The following is a 21,143-nucleotide window of genomic DNA, read 5'->3' on the forward strand; positions in this document are numbered from 1 at the left end:
ATACAGTATATTCATCTGATAAACTTAATAAACATTGAACAATTTTTAATTTATATATTATTCAAATTACAAATAACTAAACAATAATTTATATTTAATGTATTTATAAATTAATAACAATCAAATTAAATATAGTCTCACAATAATAAAGTATAGTATTTCTTATTTTTAATGTTGTAATAAAATAATTATAATGTAATACAAAATACTAATAATAATAATTTAAATTCTAAATGTTAATAAACAAAAACAAAAATATTAAGTATTAGATTTTTCTATAAAAATGCAACAAATTTCTTATTGCATTTTTATGTTTAAGTAAAGTGTGCCAGGGTAAGCCATGGTAGGCCTGGGTAGGCCTGGGTAGGCCTGGATAGGCCAGGATAGGCCAAGATAGGCCAGGATAGGCCAGGGTAGGCCTGGATAGGCCAGTTATAAGTTATATTAATATATATATATATAGTATATATTGTGTGACTCGTGTTAGTTGATCATGAATTAGTTTGTTTTTTCTTTGACTCTCTGTGACCACCAGCACACATACAACAGATACTTGAATACCATTGTTATAGCCATACAAATAAAAGCCGCAATCCATGCAAACAAAAACAACCACAAATGACACTCGAACTCTAACTGTCCCTTAATTTCGCCACAATAGGGCACTGTTAGGTGCAAATCAAAACTGGACACCACATAGGAGAACACTTGCAAACCGATAATAAATGAAAACAAATAGGTGGCCACTACTTTGCAAAACTCACGTTCCGGATCTTTATACGAGTTGATCCATAGGCGTATAGATGATGGTAACAGTTCCCTATCATCAGACAGCTCCCGCGGATATGTCCAGTAATTGTAGTAATACTCGGTATGTTGTTGTTGTGTTTGTTCTGACTCTTGAGTAAAACTACTGCTAAAATCACTGCAACTGTACTGATAGTCGATGTCTTCAGTATCGAGACCTCCATATTCCGGGTCTTGTAGTTCACGTTCGTCTTCGTCGTTGTCGTTATCATTGAAAAATTGTTGACCAATAAGATAGTCATCTGATTTGCCAGCATTTGGTCTAAAGTTTAGGCCCTGACGTCCATTGATAGACATATCTGTTTTGTTTATAATAATAATTTAACTWTAATTTCTATTAGAATAATATTTTTAACTGTTTTATAATATAGTGTATAAAATATAACAATAAAAAATAAGTTAAACGCATACTATATGTTATTTATTATTTTGTATCTTAGAGGTAATATTGATTAATTATAATGAAAACTTCTATAACAACAACACAAACAAAATCAATTGACACAATATTTTTTATTTTGTTAAACAGTTTAATATAAAAAAATATATACTATACATAATAGAATTTTTTATTTAGTTAAAATAATAATAATAATAATATAGTTTATAAAATAGTTGTCATAGAAATTTTCCAACAAGTAGTTATAATACTAAATAATATTTTTTAAATATATATATATATATATATATATATTATTGAAACTGTATAATTTACTTTACAATTAAATACTCTACAATGTACAGTAAGTCTATAAATTATAATATGGCCAAAATTAAATAATAAATTACTAACAAATTTATCAAATGTATAAATTAAACTATCATATTTAATGTACATTTATCTAAATAAAAATCTATTAAATAAATATTTGTATTCATTTAAAAATATATATATAATTAAATTAATGTTTTTTGAATAACAAAATAATATTAATATAACAATTTTTTTTAAATAAAATATTTTCAAACTATCACAAGTAATCATCAAATATTTATCGACTTTTTTGTAATTTAATATAAAATAATAACTTTTGAAAAATTTATAAATATTGTAAACTTTATAATTTCACTACAAATTAAATATAAGTAAATATTATATAATAAAAATAATTATAATAAAATACTTTTTAGTATAAAAAAGTAAAATAATAGATAATTATAATAATTTTTTCTTTGTTTTTCATTAGTTACACATGTTTTGTATGAATAATTAGTTGTTGTGTAAAAATATAAATATGATTAAAATCTCTATTATTATAAATAATGATCATTGATTTTACAAAACTTTTAGACTTTTTAAATATTATCATAAAGTAATAATATTATCTTAATACAAAAAAAATATGGCTGTTCTTTACTATAGCTGCCACTTGTTGTTCACGCGATTAATATTTAATACAATTTTAATGCTAAATATACTAATGTCGCGTGAATTACAATTAATTTTTATTGTAAATAAATGTTAAATTAAAAAAATTTTCTACATAACAAATAAGTTATTAAATTAATTAGGTTAGGTTAAGTTAAAATTTGTATAATACCATTATAATTAGGTTAAGGTTGCGGATCGAACACCAGGTTAGGTAACGGAGCAAACACTAATACATTAGGTTAGGTTGTTAACATTTGTGTAATACCATTATAATTAGGTTAAGGTTGCGGATCGAACACCAGGTTAGGTAACGGAGCATAATACATTAGGTTAGGTTATGTTAACATTTGTGTAATACCATTATAATTAGGTTAAATCGAACACCAGGTTAGGTAACGGAGCAAACACTAATACATTAGGTTAGGTTATGTTAACATTTGTGTAATACCATTATAATTAGGTTAAGGTTGCGGATCGAACACCAGGTTAGGTAAAACTAATATAGGTTATGTTAACATAATACCATTATAAAGCTTAATGAGAGGCGAACACCAGGTTATGTAATAAATAATACTTTTTAATAATTTATAATACCATAATACCAATAGATAACTTTCAATACAGACATATGATAGAAAATATTCTCTAATTTAATGTATAATAAATTAATTGTAATTCACGCGACATTAGTATATTTATCGTTAAAATTGTATTAAATATTAATCGCGTGAACAACAAGTGGCAGCTATAGTAAAGAACCCCCAAAAATATATATAATAATATAAAATAAAATAAAAAATATTTTAATTAATAAATAATAAATTTGCAAATAAATTTCCAATTTAAATTATTTAAACATATTTATTATATATAAATATTAATAAAATAAATTACTGTTAAAAAATAATAAGATCGAAAGAATTTTAAAATAAAAATTTTAATTAACTTAAACTGTATTAATAATAGTAATGATTAGGTTTAGTAAAAAAGGTGAAACAATGAGTCGCGCGTTTTATTATAATAATATAAACTAACACGAGATGTATAATTATGAATAATTATATAATAGTAGTTAACATGTTTTACTTTTTTTATTAATTGATTAAATAGTTTTATATTTTAATAAATTTAGTAAATAATACTAAACAAAATGTCAAAAACTGATAAAGTTTCGATTAGATTAAGACATTATATTCGTGAATACAATCCTATATTTAGTTTAACTATTGATTAAAAAAAATCTAACTTTTTACTAAAACATATCTACTAATAATCTACTATTTTTAATTCATAAAATAAAAACCTGTTAATTACAAATTTGTTAATATTAATTTAATTCGGTATAAATGTATTTTATAAGGACTCACATTGTTAACTGATTTGATTGTTGATATTCACTTATATTACTGGTTAGTTTAGTTTGGGTTAGTTTAGTAGTGTTAGGTTAGGTGAGTCCTTATAAAATACATTTATTCCTTTAAATCAACACGAGACATATTGTTTCACCTTTTTTTACTAAGCTTAGTAATGATAAATAAAATTTATAAAATTAATTTGAGTAAAAATAATTATAACTGTGTTAATAAAAATTATAGATTACTTTAATATTAGGTGACAGGTTGGCATCATTATAATTGATTAAAAATTCAAGTCAACAATTAACTTTTAAATTTCAACACGTTTTAGATTCAAAATTATTTAAAGACTATTCAATTCATTAAAAAATCAGTTTTATATATATAAGTGTATACTTTTGATGAACGTTTAAGTGTCCACTTAAGACATATTCATACAAATAATGGCAACCAATGCTAAACCATTGTATCTAAAGTCAGGAAGAATAAGATCTGTTTACGGAAGAGAAGGCTTGGGTTTAGAAGAAAGTAAACTAATGACTGTTCAGGAAACTGATCCACAAAACAACAATTCAGATGTTATTGCACCGGTATATTGCACACAACAAGAGAAAGATCCGCCAAACAGTATTGTTGAACAATTGGATAGAATTATCGGTCAATTTGAGACCAACGATACTGTAATTCAAACGGCGATCATATGTTGGTCGGAATCGACAAATATGCAGTTCGGGTCAGAGATTATACTGATTGATACATCAGAAGTCCGAACAGATTATCACCAAAGAGTCAAATATCTATTCAATGATTCCGTATTTCCAGTGTTGACGACTGCAAATCATAAGCCTATACCGCTTCAAAATATTTATGAAAATCTTCCCAATGGATACACTTGTGGTTTATATCTTGCATTGATTGAGCAAAACAAAATAGAGTCAAAGATACGATCAGTTATATTTATGGACAATCCTACAAATACAACAGTATACAGATGTCCAACATATTCGGCTCAACTAATTTGTTATTTAAAATCAAGAGTAGAGGGAGATTCAAAAGCTCGTGTTGTCAATCGAGTACTGGAAAGACATTGTCGGTCGTTCCCAGTTTGGGGTATGTATTCACCACTCAATTATTCATCTGATTTTGTGTCCATGGATTGCGATAGTTTTCCAGTTCTAAGTAATACAAGGTATTTATCCGATCGATTGGCGCTAATTGTCTCTAACGATGGTCTACTTTGTGTGACACAAGTGTTCAAAATGAATAACAAAAAATCATTTGTTTCATCGATTCTTAAAGAAGACACATTTTACTGTTGCGAAGGTGTTATGAGATATCGGTCTACTTATAGCCATAGTATAACATCTGTCGGCAATTGGACTATTGGTCTGCCATACAAACAACTAATTATTATCGTTGGCGAAGGATTACATGCACTGTCTATCAGAAGTATCGATTGTCCGAAATTAACTGATTTATCGAAATATGTTTATGCGATTTACTATATAAGAAACAATTTAGAAGAACTAATAGAAATTGATTGGATTCAATTGGCCAAAGATTTAACCCAAACCACTCAACGGTATTCAATTGAACCGGTAATGCGTTTGTATGACATCTCGGACGCCTATATCTATGAATACCGACACAACAATTCAACGATCGGTTACTTAGTATTTTCGTTGTGTTTTAATTTCCATGAAAATCGAATATTCAGAGATTCATACAATGTATTCATTGCTTTGGATGACACCAATTGGTCGGCCGACAACTCATTATACCGTTGGGTAGGTCTCTGTGCTGTCGTATACAACAAAAGTTGGGACAACAAAACAATGACCCGACCGGACATCCAATACTTTAAGCGACGTCACCAATTTATGGATGTGTCGTTTTTGCAGGAAAGCCAGTATGARAAGTGGACACTCGACAAAACTGTACCATTAGTATTCAAAAGTGAGGAAAAATGGCGCAAATTGTTTCTACCGGTACTCAACAGAGCACAGTTGTCTGAATATCGTAATGTTGGCACCAATTTAGTCGAAAGATACAAAAGTATTCAAGAACTTGGCTTTAGATTTCTGGATGATATATATAAATGATAAAAAAAAATATAGATTCAGTTCATTTGATTCATTCACTAAAATGTTTTTTTACARTAAATAAATTCATGTAATTTTTTCCTTATTTTTTGCTACCACTGATAAAAAAAAGTCAAAAGTAATGAAATCAAAAATCAAAGTTATTTGCAAATAATTTCAGAATAATGTTTAAAAAATCATATCATTGATTAAAAAATTCAAGTCAATAATTAATTTTTTAAATGTCACCAGATTTTAGATTCAAAATTATGTAAATATTTTTTTTATTATGCAATTTTATATACAGTATATTTATTTATAAGTGCATACATTTGATGAACGTTGAAGTGTCCATTTAAAACGCAAACATTTAAGACAATGGCAACCAATGCTAAACCATTGTATCTAAAGTCAGGAAGAATAAGATCTGTTTACGGAAGAGAAGTCATGGGTTTAGACGAAAGTAAACTAATGACTGTTCAGGAAACTGATTCACAAAACAACAATTCAGATATTATTGCACCGGTATATTGCACACAACAAGAGAAAGATCCGCCAAACAGTATTGTTGAACAATTGGATAGAATTATCGGTCAATTTGAGACCAACGATACTGTAATTCAATCGGCGATCATATGTTGGACGGAACCGACAAATATGCAGTTCGGGTCAGAGATTATACTGATTGATACATCAGAAGTCCGAACAGATTATCACAAAAGAGTCAAATATCTATTCAATGATTCGGTATTTCCAGTGTTGATGACTGCAAATCATAAGCCTATACCGCTTCAAAATATTTATGAAAATCTTCCCAATGGATACACTTGTGGTTTATATCTTGCATTGATTGAGCAAAACAAAATAGAGTCAAAGATACGATCAGTTATATTTATGGACAATCCTACAAATACAACAGTATACAGATGTCCAACATATTCGGCTCAACTAATTTGTTATTTAAAATCAAGAGTAGAGGGAGATTCAAAAATTCGTATTGTTAACAGAGTACTGGAAAGACATTGTCGGTCGTTCCCAGTTTGGGGTATGTATTCACCTCTCAATTATTCATCTGATTTTGTGGCCATGGATTGCGATAGTTTTCCAGTTCTAAGTAATACAAGGTATTTATCCGATCGATTGGCGCTAATTGTCTCCAACGATGGTCTACTTTGTGTGACACAAGTGTACAAAATGAAAAATAATCCAAAAACGTTTAGTACATCACTTCTTAAAGAAGACACATTTTATTGTTGCGAAGGTATTATGAGATGTCGGTCCACTTATAGCAATATTAAAACATCTGTCGGCAAATGGACTGTTGGTCTGCCATACAAACAACTAATTATTATCGTTGGCGAAGGATTACATACACTGTCTATCAATAGTAGTGATTGTCCGGAATTACTTGAATTATGGAAATATTTTTATGTAATTTACTGTATAAGAAACACTTTAGAAGAACTGATAGAAATTGATTGGATTCAATTGGCCAAAGATTTAACCCAAACCCAAACTACTCAACGGTATTCAATTGAACCGGTAATGCGTTTGTATGACATCTCGGACGCCTATATCTATGAATATCGACACAACAACTCAACGATCGGTTACTTAGTATTTTCGTTGTGTTTTAATTTTTATGAAAGAGGAATATTCAGAGATTCATTCAATATATTCATTGCTTTGGATGACACCAATTGGTCGGCCGACAACTCATTATACCGTTATGTAGGTCTCTGTACTGTCGTATACAACAAAAGTCGTGACAACAAAACAATGACCCGACCGGACATCCAATACTTTCCGCGACGTCACCTATTTATGGAAGTACCGTATTTGCAGGAATGCCAACATATCAAGTGGACACTCGACAAAACTGAACAAATTGTATTCAAAAATGAGGACAATTGGCGCAAATTGTTTCTACCGGCACTCAACAGAGCACAGTTGTCTGAATATCGTAATGTTGGCACCAATTTAGTCGAAAGATACAAAAGTATTCAAGAACTTGGCTTTAGATTTCTGGATGATATATATAAATGATAAATAAAAAAATACAGATTCAGTTCATTTGATTCATTCAATAAAATGTTTTTTTTATAAAAATAAATTCATTTTTTTTTTTCTTATTTTTTTGCCACCTCTGATAAAAAGTAACATAAAAATGGGAACAAATCTATATTATAGACAGCCATTAGAAAATTATTTGCCCCATACTCATCCCCACCCACCCAACAACTTCCTAACCTCATACTCCCCCCAAACTAACCTAACTAAATAATAATTAATACTAAAACTAACATTTTATATATGTATAAATGCATAAAAACAATACTTTTTACTGGCTGTCTATAATATAGATTTAAGTCAATAATTAACTTTTAAATGTCACCAGATTTTAGATTCAAAATTATTTAAATATTTTTTTTAAATATTTCAATTTTACACATAAGTGCATACATTTGATGAACGTTTAAGTGTCCATTTAAAACACAAACATTTAAGACAATGGCAACCAATGCTAAACCATTGTACCTAAAGTCAGGAAGAATAAGATCTGTTTACGGAAGAGAAGGCTTAGGTTTAGAAGGAAGAAAATCAATGACTATTCAGGAAACTGATCCACAAAACAATAGTCCAGTTATTATTGCACCGGTGTTTGGCACACAACAAGTGAAAGATCCGCCAAACAGTATTGTTGAACAATTGGATAGAATTATCGGTCAATTTGAGGCCTACGATAATATAATTCAATCGGCGCTCATATGTTGGACGGAACCGACAAATATGCAGTTCGGGTCAGAGATTATAATGATTAATACATCAAAAGTCCGAACAAAGTATAACCAAAGAGTGGAATATCTATTCAATGATTCGGTATTTCCAGTGTTGATGACTGCCAAACACAAACCTCTACCGTCTCACAATATTTATGACGATCTTCCCAATGGATACACTTGTGGTTTATATCTTGCATTAGTTCAAAAAGACAATGTAGAGTCAAAGATGCGATCAGTTATATTTTTGGACAATCCTACAAATACAAGAGTGTCCAGATGTCCAACATATTCTGCACAACTAATTTGTTATTTAGTATCGATTGAAAAAAAAGATTTAAAACTTCGTTTAGTAAACAGAGTACTGGAAAGACATTGTCTGTCGTTCCCAGTTTGGGGTATGTATTCACCACTCAATTATTCATCTGATTTTGTGGCCATGGATTGCGATAGATTTCCAGTTATGAGTAATACAACCTATTTATCTGATCGATTGGCTCTAATTGTCTCTAACGATGGTCTACTTTGTGTGACACAAGTGTACAAAATGAAAAAAAATCCAAAAACTTTTAGTACATCACTTCTTAAAGAAGACACMTTTTACTGTTGCGAAGGTATTATGAGAGTCCAGACCCCTTACAGTCCTAATAAAAGTTCAATCGCCAACTGGACAATTGGTCTGCCCTACAGACAAATCATTATTATCGTTGGCGAGGGATTACATTCACTGACTATCAATAGCTGTGATTGTCCTCTAGAAGTGATGGGTGACAACCAATTAAGGAAATATGTTTTTGGCATTTACTTTATAAGTAGAAATGTAACAGAAATAATGGATTTTGATTGGATTCAATTGTCCAAAGATTTGACCGAAACTATTATACACTATTCAATTGAACCGGTAATGCGTTTGGATAACATCTCAGACGCCTTTATCTATAAGTATCGACACAAAGGCAAAACGGTCGGTCATTTAGTATTCGCGTTGTCTTTTAATATCTATGACAAAGGATTTTTTAAAGATACGTTTAATGTGTTCATTGCTTCGGATGACCMCAATTGGTCGGCCAACGACTCATTATACCTTTGGGTCGGTCTCTGTACTGTCTGTTACAACAAAGGCTGGGATAACAAAACAATGACCCGACCGGACATCCGATTCTATACGCGTAGTCACAAATATATGRAAGTGCCGTATTTGTCAGACAAACATTATGACAAATGGACGTTCAATAAAACTAGATCATCACCTGTATACAAAAGTGAATACAATTGGCGCAAATTGTTTCTACCGGCACTCAACAGAGCACAGTTATCTGAATTTCTTAATGTTGGCACCAATTTAGTCGAAAGATATAAAGGTATTCAAGAACTTGGCTTTAGATTTGTGGAAGGATTAGACAGATAAATGAAAAATATATATTCAATTAATTTGATTTATTCAATAAAATGTTTGTTTTTTTAAATAATTTCATATATTAAATAAGTTTTTTTTCTACCTCATAATCACTGATTAAAAAATAAAATCATACTCAAAGTTATTTGCAAATAATTTCAGAATAATGTTTAAAAACTTGATTTTAAGATTTTATTAATTGTGGATCAGTTTCCTGGACAGTGATTAGTTTGCTTTGTTTCGATTGGTTATCTGTAGCTCATTTAAAGGGGATGGTAGTAGACTAGGCTTTTAAGTAACTGTATTATCAATATTTTAATAGTGCTTCAAACTATSCACCAAAAAAACCGRTACATATAACCAATCGGTTCAAATAATATTTGAAAATAATCTAAAAAATATATAGAAATTCATTAAACAATAGTAAAGCTAAAACCAATATATCAATAATTGACTTAACAATTCATTAGTTGTTATCCTAATAACCTTTTTTTGTCATATCATATATCGTGTATAATATATAGACTAATCTTATATTTAATTACATTTGTTAATATGATTATTGTTTGTTTGTTTATTAATTTTATTAAAATATTAATTTGAATCATAAGAGTTTTTTWTATATAATATTTTGTATAATCAGTATTACTATTACAATTAGATCCGCTAATTACTGAAACAAATAGTTTAAATAATTACTACAATAATTGTATTTTTTTTTCTTTGTTTTGTTTGTTAATTTTTTTGGCCGGATTTGTACCATAACTTCAACTGTTTGTATTCATTGTGGATACGATTCAAATGACTATCGATCAGTGCATTGGTCTCGATGTCAACCGAATCCACGTAACGGCGGTCATCGTTATCACCATTGACTGAAAGTTTGTCGGTTTCTGACAACAATGGCTGACAACTGTCTCCATTGATCGCCGGTTTTGCCGATTTCATAGTTAAGGCTAGTGTCCGCTTATTTTTCAAGACTGTGACCAATGATTTATAGAAACTGAACGCATGAATCCAGTGCTGGTCACTGACCGACAGTGTCGACTGTTTATCAAAGAAGGCATAGTAGCACTGAGTCCACAGTAACAAGTCGTCCAACTGATTGTCCATACGATTGACAAAGTATTGGCCGTAATAAACAGCTTTAGCGAACTGTTGGCGCCGCTGATAATGGCGAACCAAATCGCGGACACAATTCAACAACGGCTGACTGTCCATCGATACGATAGCCAACAGTTTGCTTAACAATTCTTCGGCTTTGGTCTCTGACGACTTGTCTTCGCTGTTATTCTCCAAYTCGATCATCGATTTGTCGAATCGACTCTTCAATTGATGGATATCAACGATAACATCGATATAGTCGTTCATAGGTTGGCCGCATTGCAGACAACATATCGACTGACTTTGGTAGTGATACGTACAGATCAACGGTCCGTCACATTGTCGACACCTGACGTTTAACTCTTGACCTGACTCTTGAAGACACGACCARCAGTTACAGTCAAAGAAGTAGATGTGTTTCAGCCGTTTCTGTCGGTCGACGAACGGCAACGTCAACACTGTTGGGCCGTAAGTGATGTTGATTTCGGCGTTGGCCTCAATAGGACGGATAGTTTTGCACGTGAAAAGTCCAGTATCAGTGAAACTCCAATAGGCGTTGGGTTGACAGCTATGATTGAACAGAGAACCGATYACTACGAGTGCACTGCCCTTATGCTTGCCTTTGGCCACACGGTCCTTACCGGCCCAACCAAACACATTGACATTAACTTTGCGTACAATTGTCATCAAATTGGTCGTCAATTTGGCYAATTCTTTGATGTTTTCGTTGTCATACTCTTTATTCAACAGTTCCCGCCATTGCAACAATAGTATGCAATCCATGGCCCGAAAGCATTGATATACTGTCATCGATGGCTCAAACTTTCCTCCATTGTCTGCGAGTCCCATAAAAGCCTTGAATCTTTCCATACCATTAACATTGCAACTCTTTTCCAACGGCGGACACTCTTTGTCATTGTCCTCATTATCGGTRTCCAACATTTGGTTTGCAATGTATTCTTGATAATCAAACTTTTGGTGATCTCTGAGATAATCGACAGTTGTCTGGTGACCAAATCGGCTGAACAAACGGTAGGCGTGATGTATAGCACTGTTCAACTGAAACACGAGACCAGTTATGCCGCACTCGTACTGATGATAACTGTTGTAGGCTTCAGCAAAACATTTTTCGTCGCAGAAGATCACTTCATCGCATCCCAGACACGGTAAGAATTGATCGCCGATAAATTTCATACAATTTGTACAATTGCTTATTGTCGGATCGTACAGGACTTTGCTAATCGGGCGCTCAATTATAATAACACTGCCGAATGGTATYCGTTCGCTGGCCACCATATGACGACCCTTAGTGTCGCTGACTTTTAGTTGACAGTTCGGGTGTAGCCAATAGGGTATCGACTCATCTATTTCTGTCTTAACAGTAGTGATGATACTATCATTGGTCGGTGTTTTTTGATCATCAATTGATTCAATAATTTCAGTTATCGCTATGAGTTCGTCTTTAGCTGAATCTAACTCTACGCTTATCTGTTGTCTTAGTTTTAGCAGCTCTTTGTTAGTGCTATTCACGGCGCAGGCATTCATAAATGGCGGTTCATTGGACACAATGTAATCCACGACAGCTATGGCTTCACCGAAACGACGCAATAGTCGCAAACAGTGGACTTTGTGGGTCAACATTTCGCGGGTTTCCCATAAATCACAGGATTTGTTAGCGTCGAACAGTGCCATAGTATAGTCTTTGGTCAGAAAATTGATTATCGATCGATAGCCGTAAGCGATGGCCAATTCGTTGGACTCGCCGTCTAAATCTGATGGAAAAGGAGCGCAACGTATGGCCTACAAAGTGATGGCAAAGTTATTACATACTGTATATGGATTCTGATGTCAAAAACTAATTATTTTTAAGTATTCCCTTACTTTTGTGCAGACATTGAGTGCCGATAGATAATCACATTTTTTGATGTAGTCTTCGGCTTGAGTCCGGTATTTGGCCGATCTATCAGCAGATTTGCTGTGTTGACGCTGATAGTCGTTGGCCACTTCGCCGACCCACTGACGAGCCGTAGATAGCGGCCAGACTTTAGTCMATAAGAATTCAAATCGTTGTTCATCAGTCAGTTCTTTGATAAATTTGTTGTCTTCGCTGAGCTTTTGATAGACTTTTTTCATCAGTTGATCCCTATCTTTGAATGTCTTAGCAGACTCACAATTTACAGTACCTTTTCTCATAAATTCATTCATTTTAATTCAATGGTGTTTTTTTGCTGTCACTTATACTGTACTAAATTATATATATAATGACTATACTGTATGTGTGGATCAGTTTAACAAAATAATAATCTAATGATTTGACTTTTTGTTGTTAAATAATTCGCTAACCGTTTTGTTTATGGAAATAAATAACACGTATCTCGCGCGTAAATTATAACTTTTATTATGCTTTCTCTCTCTCTCTCTCTCTCTCTCTCTTTTGTTACATTATTTTTAAATTGAATATTTTATTTTTAAATTTTTAAATTGCATGCACTTTTCTCAACAATAGTATTAAACATTTATATTTTAAATAAAAATCAATGGACTCAGAAATCAATGTCAAACAACTATCTTTAGTAGAGGCGAAACTTCATGGCTCAAGACTGTCACCGGTGACCACCACCAGTACTAGTAGTCCGGCCGATGACGACATCATATACGATGTGTGCGCTTATGTTATTCACTGTCCAAAACACCAGAAGATAGCGGTGGCCGAAGAATCTCAAACCCAATATGTTTGGCTGCCGTTTGTTTGTCTGCCTTCTGGCCGAGTCTGGAACGACAGCGCCCGCGACGGTGTCATCAGTGTACTGGCCAACTATGATAACAATTTGTACAATGATTTGCAAAACAAACCGGTGATTGATCGGAGCTGTTGTGTCCAAATGTTTCGGCTACAGCTGCCTCAGACACAAAGTTTTCAAACACGACTAATCTATTACATCAAATTGTCAGCCAATGCTGACCAATACTACAAGTGCTGTACAAATAATGGTAACCGAATTCGATGGCTAACAGTGGCCGAGGCCAGCGACAAAAAGCTGCCAAATCTGTGGGGGCCAGAGGTGTGGCAATTTGTTGACACTGTTGTCGTCAAAGCTTTGACTGATTTACAGATCGTTGAGCACAGTCTGGACGCCGCCTTTGCTTATGTACCGAGAGATCCGCCGCGAAATCATGAGGAAGATATGCTTAAGTCAACCAACTATTCAGAGAAAGACGTCGAACGGCTTTTCTCTGACTATATGGAGCACTGCTTTCCATCTTTTTATATGACTATCGTTTCATTCAAAGACTATATGTGTAAATACGGTTTTGAACGACAAGACAAACGTTTGGACCTATTGTTTCGGGCATTTAATTATCATCGAAACGATTATCTCACGTTTCACGAGTTTTTGTTGGGTTTAACATCAATGGATCCGATGGCCAAAAATGGTCAGACTCGGATCAAATTCATTTTTACTTACTATGATTYAGATGGCGACGGATATCTAAGTAGGGATGAGTTCCAGGCAATGGTCGCTGATATTTATCCAAAAGAGAGTGCCGCGACTATCGACACAAAAGTCTCAGAAAGTATGACAACAATTGGCCAGAAAATTAAAGGTATCTATTTTGATGACTTTTACCGAGCGGTTGGCGCCCACATGTTTCGCGGAACTCATGCTCTGTGTCGATCTAATCGGCCTATTGTTCAGCAAATATCTCGATCAATGGTCTCGCGAACACTTAGCCGACAGTCAGTTAAGATGAGTTTGGCGTCAATGCTTCGGCACTGCAAATACAAAGGTGTTTGTCTGTCGTGTCGCGAAAAAACCTACGAATATGCCATACATATAGTACTGTTGAATAAAGACGGTCAGTGTATTGGTGCCCAAAAATTACCTGAAGTTGATTCAGTTTTGACCAACAATTTTGATGAGACAATGACAAAATCTGATGACAAAAATATGTTAAAAAAGTCAAACAAAGTCAATGGCCAGTCGTCGTCGTCGGAGAAACAATTACCACGAATTCCGAGCAATTCCTGTATAATAGGTCTAACGAGTGACAAATTTTCCATTGATTACGTCTGGAATCCTCAATCKGTGGCCAACTATTTCATACAACAGATACACGTGTTTAATGGCATGAAAGGTACGCACAAAGATGGCAAAGGATTACTTTATGACCCGAAAGAAAGAAAACAATTTATCAAATTATTGGAAAAGTTGTGCTCTCAGGTCGAGAAAATAGTGGCCAATGAGGACAGGTGTGTGCAAACCAATTCGCCGGCGTTTATCATTGGCGACATTCACGGCAATCTCGAAGATCTGTTGACAATGGAAAAGGTTTTGTGGAAAAATTTGCCTCTAATTACAGCCAATTATATATTTCTCGGTGATTATGTCGACAGAGGACAGTGGGGCGTCGAGTGCGCCATTTATATCATGTGTATGAAACTGTTGGCCCCCAATAAAGTGGTTATGTTGCGCGGTAACCATGAGATACGCCGTATTCAGAAAAACTATACCTACTATAAGGAGTGTCTCAACAAATACGGCGATAAGTTGGGCCTCAAAGTGTTTGAGATGACAAACAGGGTTTTCGATAGATTGCCMTTTTGTGCCGTAGTAGACGATGCCATATATTGCGCTCACGGAGGCATACCGTACGACACACAACGCATTGACGACATCAACAAACAGCCTAAAGAATTGCCAGATCCGGACAATGAGTCGTCGATATGCTGGCAAGTGATGTGGTCAGACCCGTGCTCGCACCAGATGTACACCGAAACGGCCGATCTGTTGGACATTAAGCCGGAGAAGGCCAAAGGTTTTCTGCCAAACGTCAAACGTAGTACTGGTTATCTGTTTGCCGAAGAAGCTATCAATCAGTTTCTCCAGAAAAACGGTTTAACACATGTAGTCCGGGCTCACGAAGTGCCAGAAAAAGGTTTTACATTTCATTTTGGCAACAAATGTACGACAATTTTCTCGAGTTCACACTATTGCGGTACCGATAACGAGGCCGCTGTCGTCCATTTAACCGATGAAAAGCTCCGTATTGTACGTCTGGATACMGTCAACAACGCGCCGGCCTGTGGTGATGATGACGACTGATTGACTAATTGAGTGATTGATAGACGACGACAACGACAGCCAACTCCCAATTGAAACTAATTTTCAATAATGTTATTTCATTTTTAACTGTAAAACCAATAAAACTTTGTATACTTTTTTCTCTTTTATTTTAACAAGATTTTCAATTTAAATAATATGATAATTCTGTATATAGTATGTAAATAAATAAATTGTATAAAAATTTTATTTGACTAATAAATTTGTAAACCACAGTTATAAACTGTAAGAAATGTATGTAATAATTGTTTAGTAGATATAAACGTTTTATCAATAGTACTGTATATAGTATTTTATATTTAAAAATAATTTCTAATTTTCAATTAACTGAATTGTATTCACAAATAAAAAATTAAATAAATAAATCAGTTTTGTTGTTCTGGTTTTACTCGTTTGCCTAAATCGTCGGGAAATATTAAACCAATACTTTTGTGTCTTTCAATCAAATTGGTGCCCACATTGCGAAACTGAGTCAACGGTAGACTGACCACCCAATTTATTAGTAAACCTGTATAATATAATAAAATATATGAATTTCACCTGTATTTTCCTGTATATTAAATATTATATTTCTGTATATTAACTTGTATTTAAATAACTATATAAATTAATAAAAATTAAATTTAAATATTATAATTACATAAAAAGATGAAATTTAGTTTTCTATTTTGAACATGAATAACTTTATTTTTATAAAATTTAAATTTTTWAAATTTATTTTATATATTTAAACTTTATATCAAAAATACAAGCAATTTTTATTAAAAAATTTTACTTGATAGTTATTTTATACTTTTATTTATTAATTAGTTTAACATATTTTAAAACTGTATATTACATTATACAGGTTAGCCCCTTTCCTGTCACCTGTATCAACCATACATTCCTGTATAATACAGGCGGCACCTGTATGGATGGTCAGTCTAGTCAACAGTGTCCTATTGATTGTCGGCAAAAATTTTGTTCGCTAATTGTTTTCATTATAATGGTTGAGATAGACTGTTACCGAGTGTCCACTTGACATAATGGCTGTCCAACAGATACGGTAGTTCAATGTGATGTTGTCGGTGATAGAGAATATCATTTCCGGTCGGGTCATAGTTTTGTTGTCCCAGGAAATAAAAAACACAAACTGTAAATATTTATTGTCGCGCGACCTGACCTAACCTAATCTAAACTTAACTAAAATATATAGAAATACTAATCGCGTGCTAACAAGTGTCAGCTAAACTATACAACAGCACATCCAATGTACACAATGTGTACACCATTTCCTAAAATAAAGTAATAAAATAGTACTGTATTTGTTATAAACTTAACTGTTATGACAGCGCGCGTGAAACTACAACAATCAATACGTTATATACTGTATATACAGAAGTTAAGCCCAAAAAAACTACAATTGGATTAATACAACATTGATTTATTGTAAAAACAAAAATAAAAATTTTTATTTAAATACTTAATAATTAAATTTGAAACTTAAAAAATAAAATATTTTTAAAACTTGAAAGAAATTGAAAACAAGTATTATGTCAGAAGCCCTGTCGGATCCGCTTATCGACTATAACGACAACAAATTATCGGCCGATTGTCCCATATGTTTATCACAATTGGTCGACAAGTGTCAGCTGTCGAACTGTCGGCACGAGTTCTGTCTGAGATGTCTATTGCGATGGACAGGGAGTCACGAGAATTGTCCGGTTTGTCGTCAATCCATAACTAGTATTCGCCATAACATCGGCGACGACGCCGACAACGACTACGATCTGATTTCGGTCCGATTATTAGATATCATTAAACGTTTGAATATTCATCTGATGAACGACGAGAATCGTATCGAACGTCTTCAGAGAGAACTGAACAGTGCTCAAGAAGTTCGTCAACAAAGACAACAATTGTTGGATCAATTGATGAGTATCGATGGCAATGACGAAGAAGAGATCAATATATCTATTAATGCTGTTGTTTATGACATTGAAAATTTGCAGACATCTGTTTCGATGCCCTATAATATACAACATATGGACGATTCAATCACCAGATACTATGGCTCTGATGTTTGGTCAGCCAGTATGAGGTCTATTATTAGTAACAGAGACAATGATACCGATTCAGACATTATATCAGTTAACAGCAGTGACCCGTCAATGGAAAGCAGCAATAGATCGGCATATATTACGGACAGTATTTTCAGTGAAGACAGTTATTATGCAAGTGAACTGTTGTGCCCATCAATCGATGATTCAATGGATTTAACAAATGGTTTGAGTGATGAAAGTAACGATGAAGTGGTCATACAATCGATGAACAGTAAAGATAGTCAACAGTCACGCCATGAGATCGATACTACTGTCGGTGAATCATCCAAACAGGTGTCCAAATCAACGAAGTAATCAATTAATTGATTTTTTAGTAAAAAAATTTGATTAGTATTGCATTTAATGAAATAAAAATTATGTAATCATTATACTGTACATTATATTATGTAAATTAGTTATATTACAAACTGTATTACTATTTAGTATATCGAGTAAAATCTATACAAATCTATCATTTAATTAAGTGATTTCAATCAATTTTAAGTTGAAAATAGTTTTTTATAATAAATTATAAGCCAACAAAATAAATGACTTTATTTTACTACAGTATCTATCTATCAATCTATCTATTACTCGATCATATAATCCTATGGAGACAAACTGTGAAAATTTTGAAGCCTTAAAAGTTATAACAAATATAAAAATAAATTTATGAAAATTTGTTTTTAAAAAAAAAGTTAATTAGAATTAATTAGTTTTATTGTTCTTTAATTTGCTGACAAAAAATTGTCGGAAAATTTGAAACCAAAACTCTTAATCTACATTTGTATTACTTGTTTTTTAATTAAACTAATTAACAAAAAAAAATAACTTTAAGCAAAAATTTTATTTTCAATTGACTGAATTGTATGGGAATCTCCTAAATCCTCATGAAATCTGAAACCAAATAATTGAATACTTTATGTGTCTTTCAATCAAATTGGTGCCCACATTGCGAAACTGTGTCCAATTGTGACCTATTGATTGTCGACAAAAAAATTGTGCATTAATTGGTTTCCCGTTTAAAACCCATATAAACTTCCCCTTTGTTATACAACTCTCAATGAACCAGATTTTAATGATAACAGTTTCGGATTGTTTGCCATTTTGTTTTGTTGTCTCCTATTTTTTTTGCAAAATAATCAAAAAAGTATCTGAATTTATTAATAATCAAACTTTATTAATCAAAATGAATTTATATCAATCAATTTTTATGATTTATAATTGTTTCTTTCAACTAATAATTATTTATTAGTAATAAATTATTAAAGATAAGTGTAGCGAATATGCAATAAAGTTTAACTGATATTTTAATTTTATATTTTTTTAAAAAAAATATTACAAATAATTGAAATCAAGTGTAATGTCAACATCAAAAGCCCCATCGGATCCTCCTATCGGTGATAATGACAACAAATTCTCGGCCGATTGTCCCATATGTTTGTCACAATTGGTTGACAAGTGTCAGCTCTCGAACTGTCGGCACGAGTTCTGTCTGAAATGTCTATTGCGATGGACAGAGAGTCACAAGAATTGTCCGATTTGTCGCCAACTGATGACAAGTATTCGCCATAACATTGGCGACGACGCCGACAATGACTACGATTTGATTTCGGTCCGACTATTGGCGATCATTAAGCGATACACTATTTATCTGATGAACGACGAGAACCGTATTGAACTTCTTCAGAAAGAGCTGACCGAAGCAGAAACTGTTCGTCAACAGAGGCAACAAGTGTTGGATCAATTGATGAACATTTGTGGCAGTAATGAACAGGAGATCAATCAATCCATTGACAGTATGATTGAAACCATTTACGATGGACTCTATGGTGTTCACACCGGTTCTATAGACGATACGAATTCATCCGACGGTCCGACAATCACAACAACATACCATTCCGTCTCTAATTATGCTAACGAAACAAGCATTATATCTCCAGACTCTTCCTCTGATGTCAGTTATCTATCATTCAGTATGAGATCAGTACTTAGTGTCAGTTCAGTTCGTCAGACGACGACAATAGATAGTAGCAATAGGTCGGCATATATTACGGACAGTATGTTCAACAGTGACGACAGCTACTATTCAAATGAACTGTTCTGTCCATCAATCGATGATTCAATGGATGATTTTATTGATGATAATCACAGCACAGATTCAATGGTCATCTAATAATTGATTTTTGAATACAAAGAAATAGATTACTTATGAATTGTAAGGAAACAGCAAAAAATAGGATTTTTTTAATAAAACGAGTTTTGATTAAACACTTATATATTTTTTAAATTAAAAATTAATTTAATTTTTGATTATCCAGGTTTTTTTTAATATTCATATTTAGATATTATTTCATATTATTTCAAACTTGTCTTAGATTTTATTGTTTTAATATTGTTAATACCTGTTATTGTTGTTGTCATTACATATCAAATGATAGATATTGACCGCAAGATTCTATTATTATAAAAAAATGTTTCCGTTTTTTTTGTCGGTAGCTTCTGGTAGACGAATAATTTTTATCACTAGTATCTCATTATTTCTAACATTTAATTGAGTCCACAATATATGTTTGACCGCAACATATGACCACTGGTTCACCAGATAATGACTGAACGCAACTTTTTTTATACAAAAATTACATGTTTTTTGTATATTATATTTACTGTATTTATTTATAGTTAAAGAATTTATTATTTTTATATAATAAATATTAGTGTTTTTTTAACAAATTGATTAAATACATAGTCAATTTATAATAATATATTATACTTTTTTTAAATTATCAAACAACTACTGTATATATTTTAGTATATTTACTATTAAAACCAGTAGTTATTTATACAATTAATAAAACTTCAAAAAGTTTACTACAATTATGATTAATTAAATGAAAATATAATCCATGAATATAACAATTTTTTTATCACTATAGTTATTATTATTTTTTATTTTTATAGTGTATTTTAATTTAAATTATTAATTTAAATCTACTAAAAATATTGTTTTAAAATAATAAAATCTATTTGTTTTTAAATTTTGC

At 32.2% G+C, this 21,143-nt stretch overlaps 4 protein-coding genes across 4 annotated transcripts; 3 read left to right on the forward strand and 1 right to left on the reverse strand.

Moving 5' to 3' along the window:
• Positions 1–10,471: 10,471 nt before the first annotated feature.
• On the reverse strand, positions 10,472–13,194 carry LOC128963086 (SET and MYND domain-containing protein 4-like). The gene is made up of 2 exons (XM_054309558.1): positions 12,777–13,194; positions 10,472–12,695 (listed from the first exon to the last, which is right to left on the reverse strand). Exons 1-2 carry the CDS (start codon positions 13,098–13,100, stop codon positions 10,527–10,529), a joined length of 2,493 nt encoding a protein of 830 aa, XP_054165533.1. The 5' UTR covers positions 13,101–13,194; the 3' UTR covers positions 10,472–10,526.
• A 218-nt stretch (positions 13,195–13,412) lies between these two features.
• Positions 13,413–16,087, forward strand: LOC128963077 (uncharacterized). The gene has a single exon (XM_054309546.1). It carries the CDS (start codon positions 13,433–13,435, stop codon positions 15,998–16,000), a length of 2,568 nt encoding a protein of 855 aa, XP_054165521.1. The 5' UTR covers positions 13,413–13,432; the 3' UTR covers positions 16,001–16,087.
• Positions 16,088–17,550: 1,463 nt separating this feature from the next.
• Positions 17,551–18,414, forward strand: LOC128964486 (uncharacterized). The gene has a single exon (XM_054311092.1). The coding sequence runs from the start codon at positions 17,551–17,553 to the stop codon at positions 18,412–18,414; it is 864 nt and encodes a 287-aa protein (XP_054167067.1).
• Positions 18,415–19,462: 1,048 nt separating this feature from the next.
• LOC128964492 (E3 ubiquitin-protein ligase rnf8-B-like) lies at positions 19,463–20,275 on the forward strand. Its single transcript, XM_054311106.1, has one exon. It carries the CDS (start codon positions 19,463–19,465, stop codon positions 20,273–20,275), a length of 813 nt encoding a protein of 270 aa, XP_054167081.1.
• The last annotated feature ends 868 nt before the right edge of the window (positions 20,276–21,143 follow it).

Source organism: Oppia nitens, unplaced genomic scaffold, assembly GCF_028296485.1.
Source record: "Oppia nitens isolate AA-2021 unplaced genomic scaffold, nextdenovo-longstitch-racon4-pilon3 scaffold15_pilon_pilon_pilon, whole genome shotgun sequence".
In the NCBI taxonomy this organism is placed as follows: domain Eukaryota; kingdom Metazoa; phylum Arthropoda; class Arachnida; order Sarcoptiformes; family Oppiidae; genus Oppia; species Oppia nitens.

Excerpts from the sequence above, each read along its gene's own strand:
- LOC128964492 (XM_054311106.1), top strand. The coding sequence starts at position 19,463 with ATGTCAACATCAAAAGCCCCATCGGATCCTCCTATCGGTGATAATGAC.
- LOC128964486 (XM_054311092.1), top strand. The coding sequence starts at position 17,551 with ATGTCAGAAGCCCTGTCGGATCCGCTTATCGACTATAACGACAACAAA.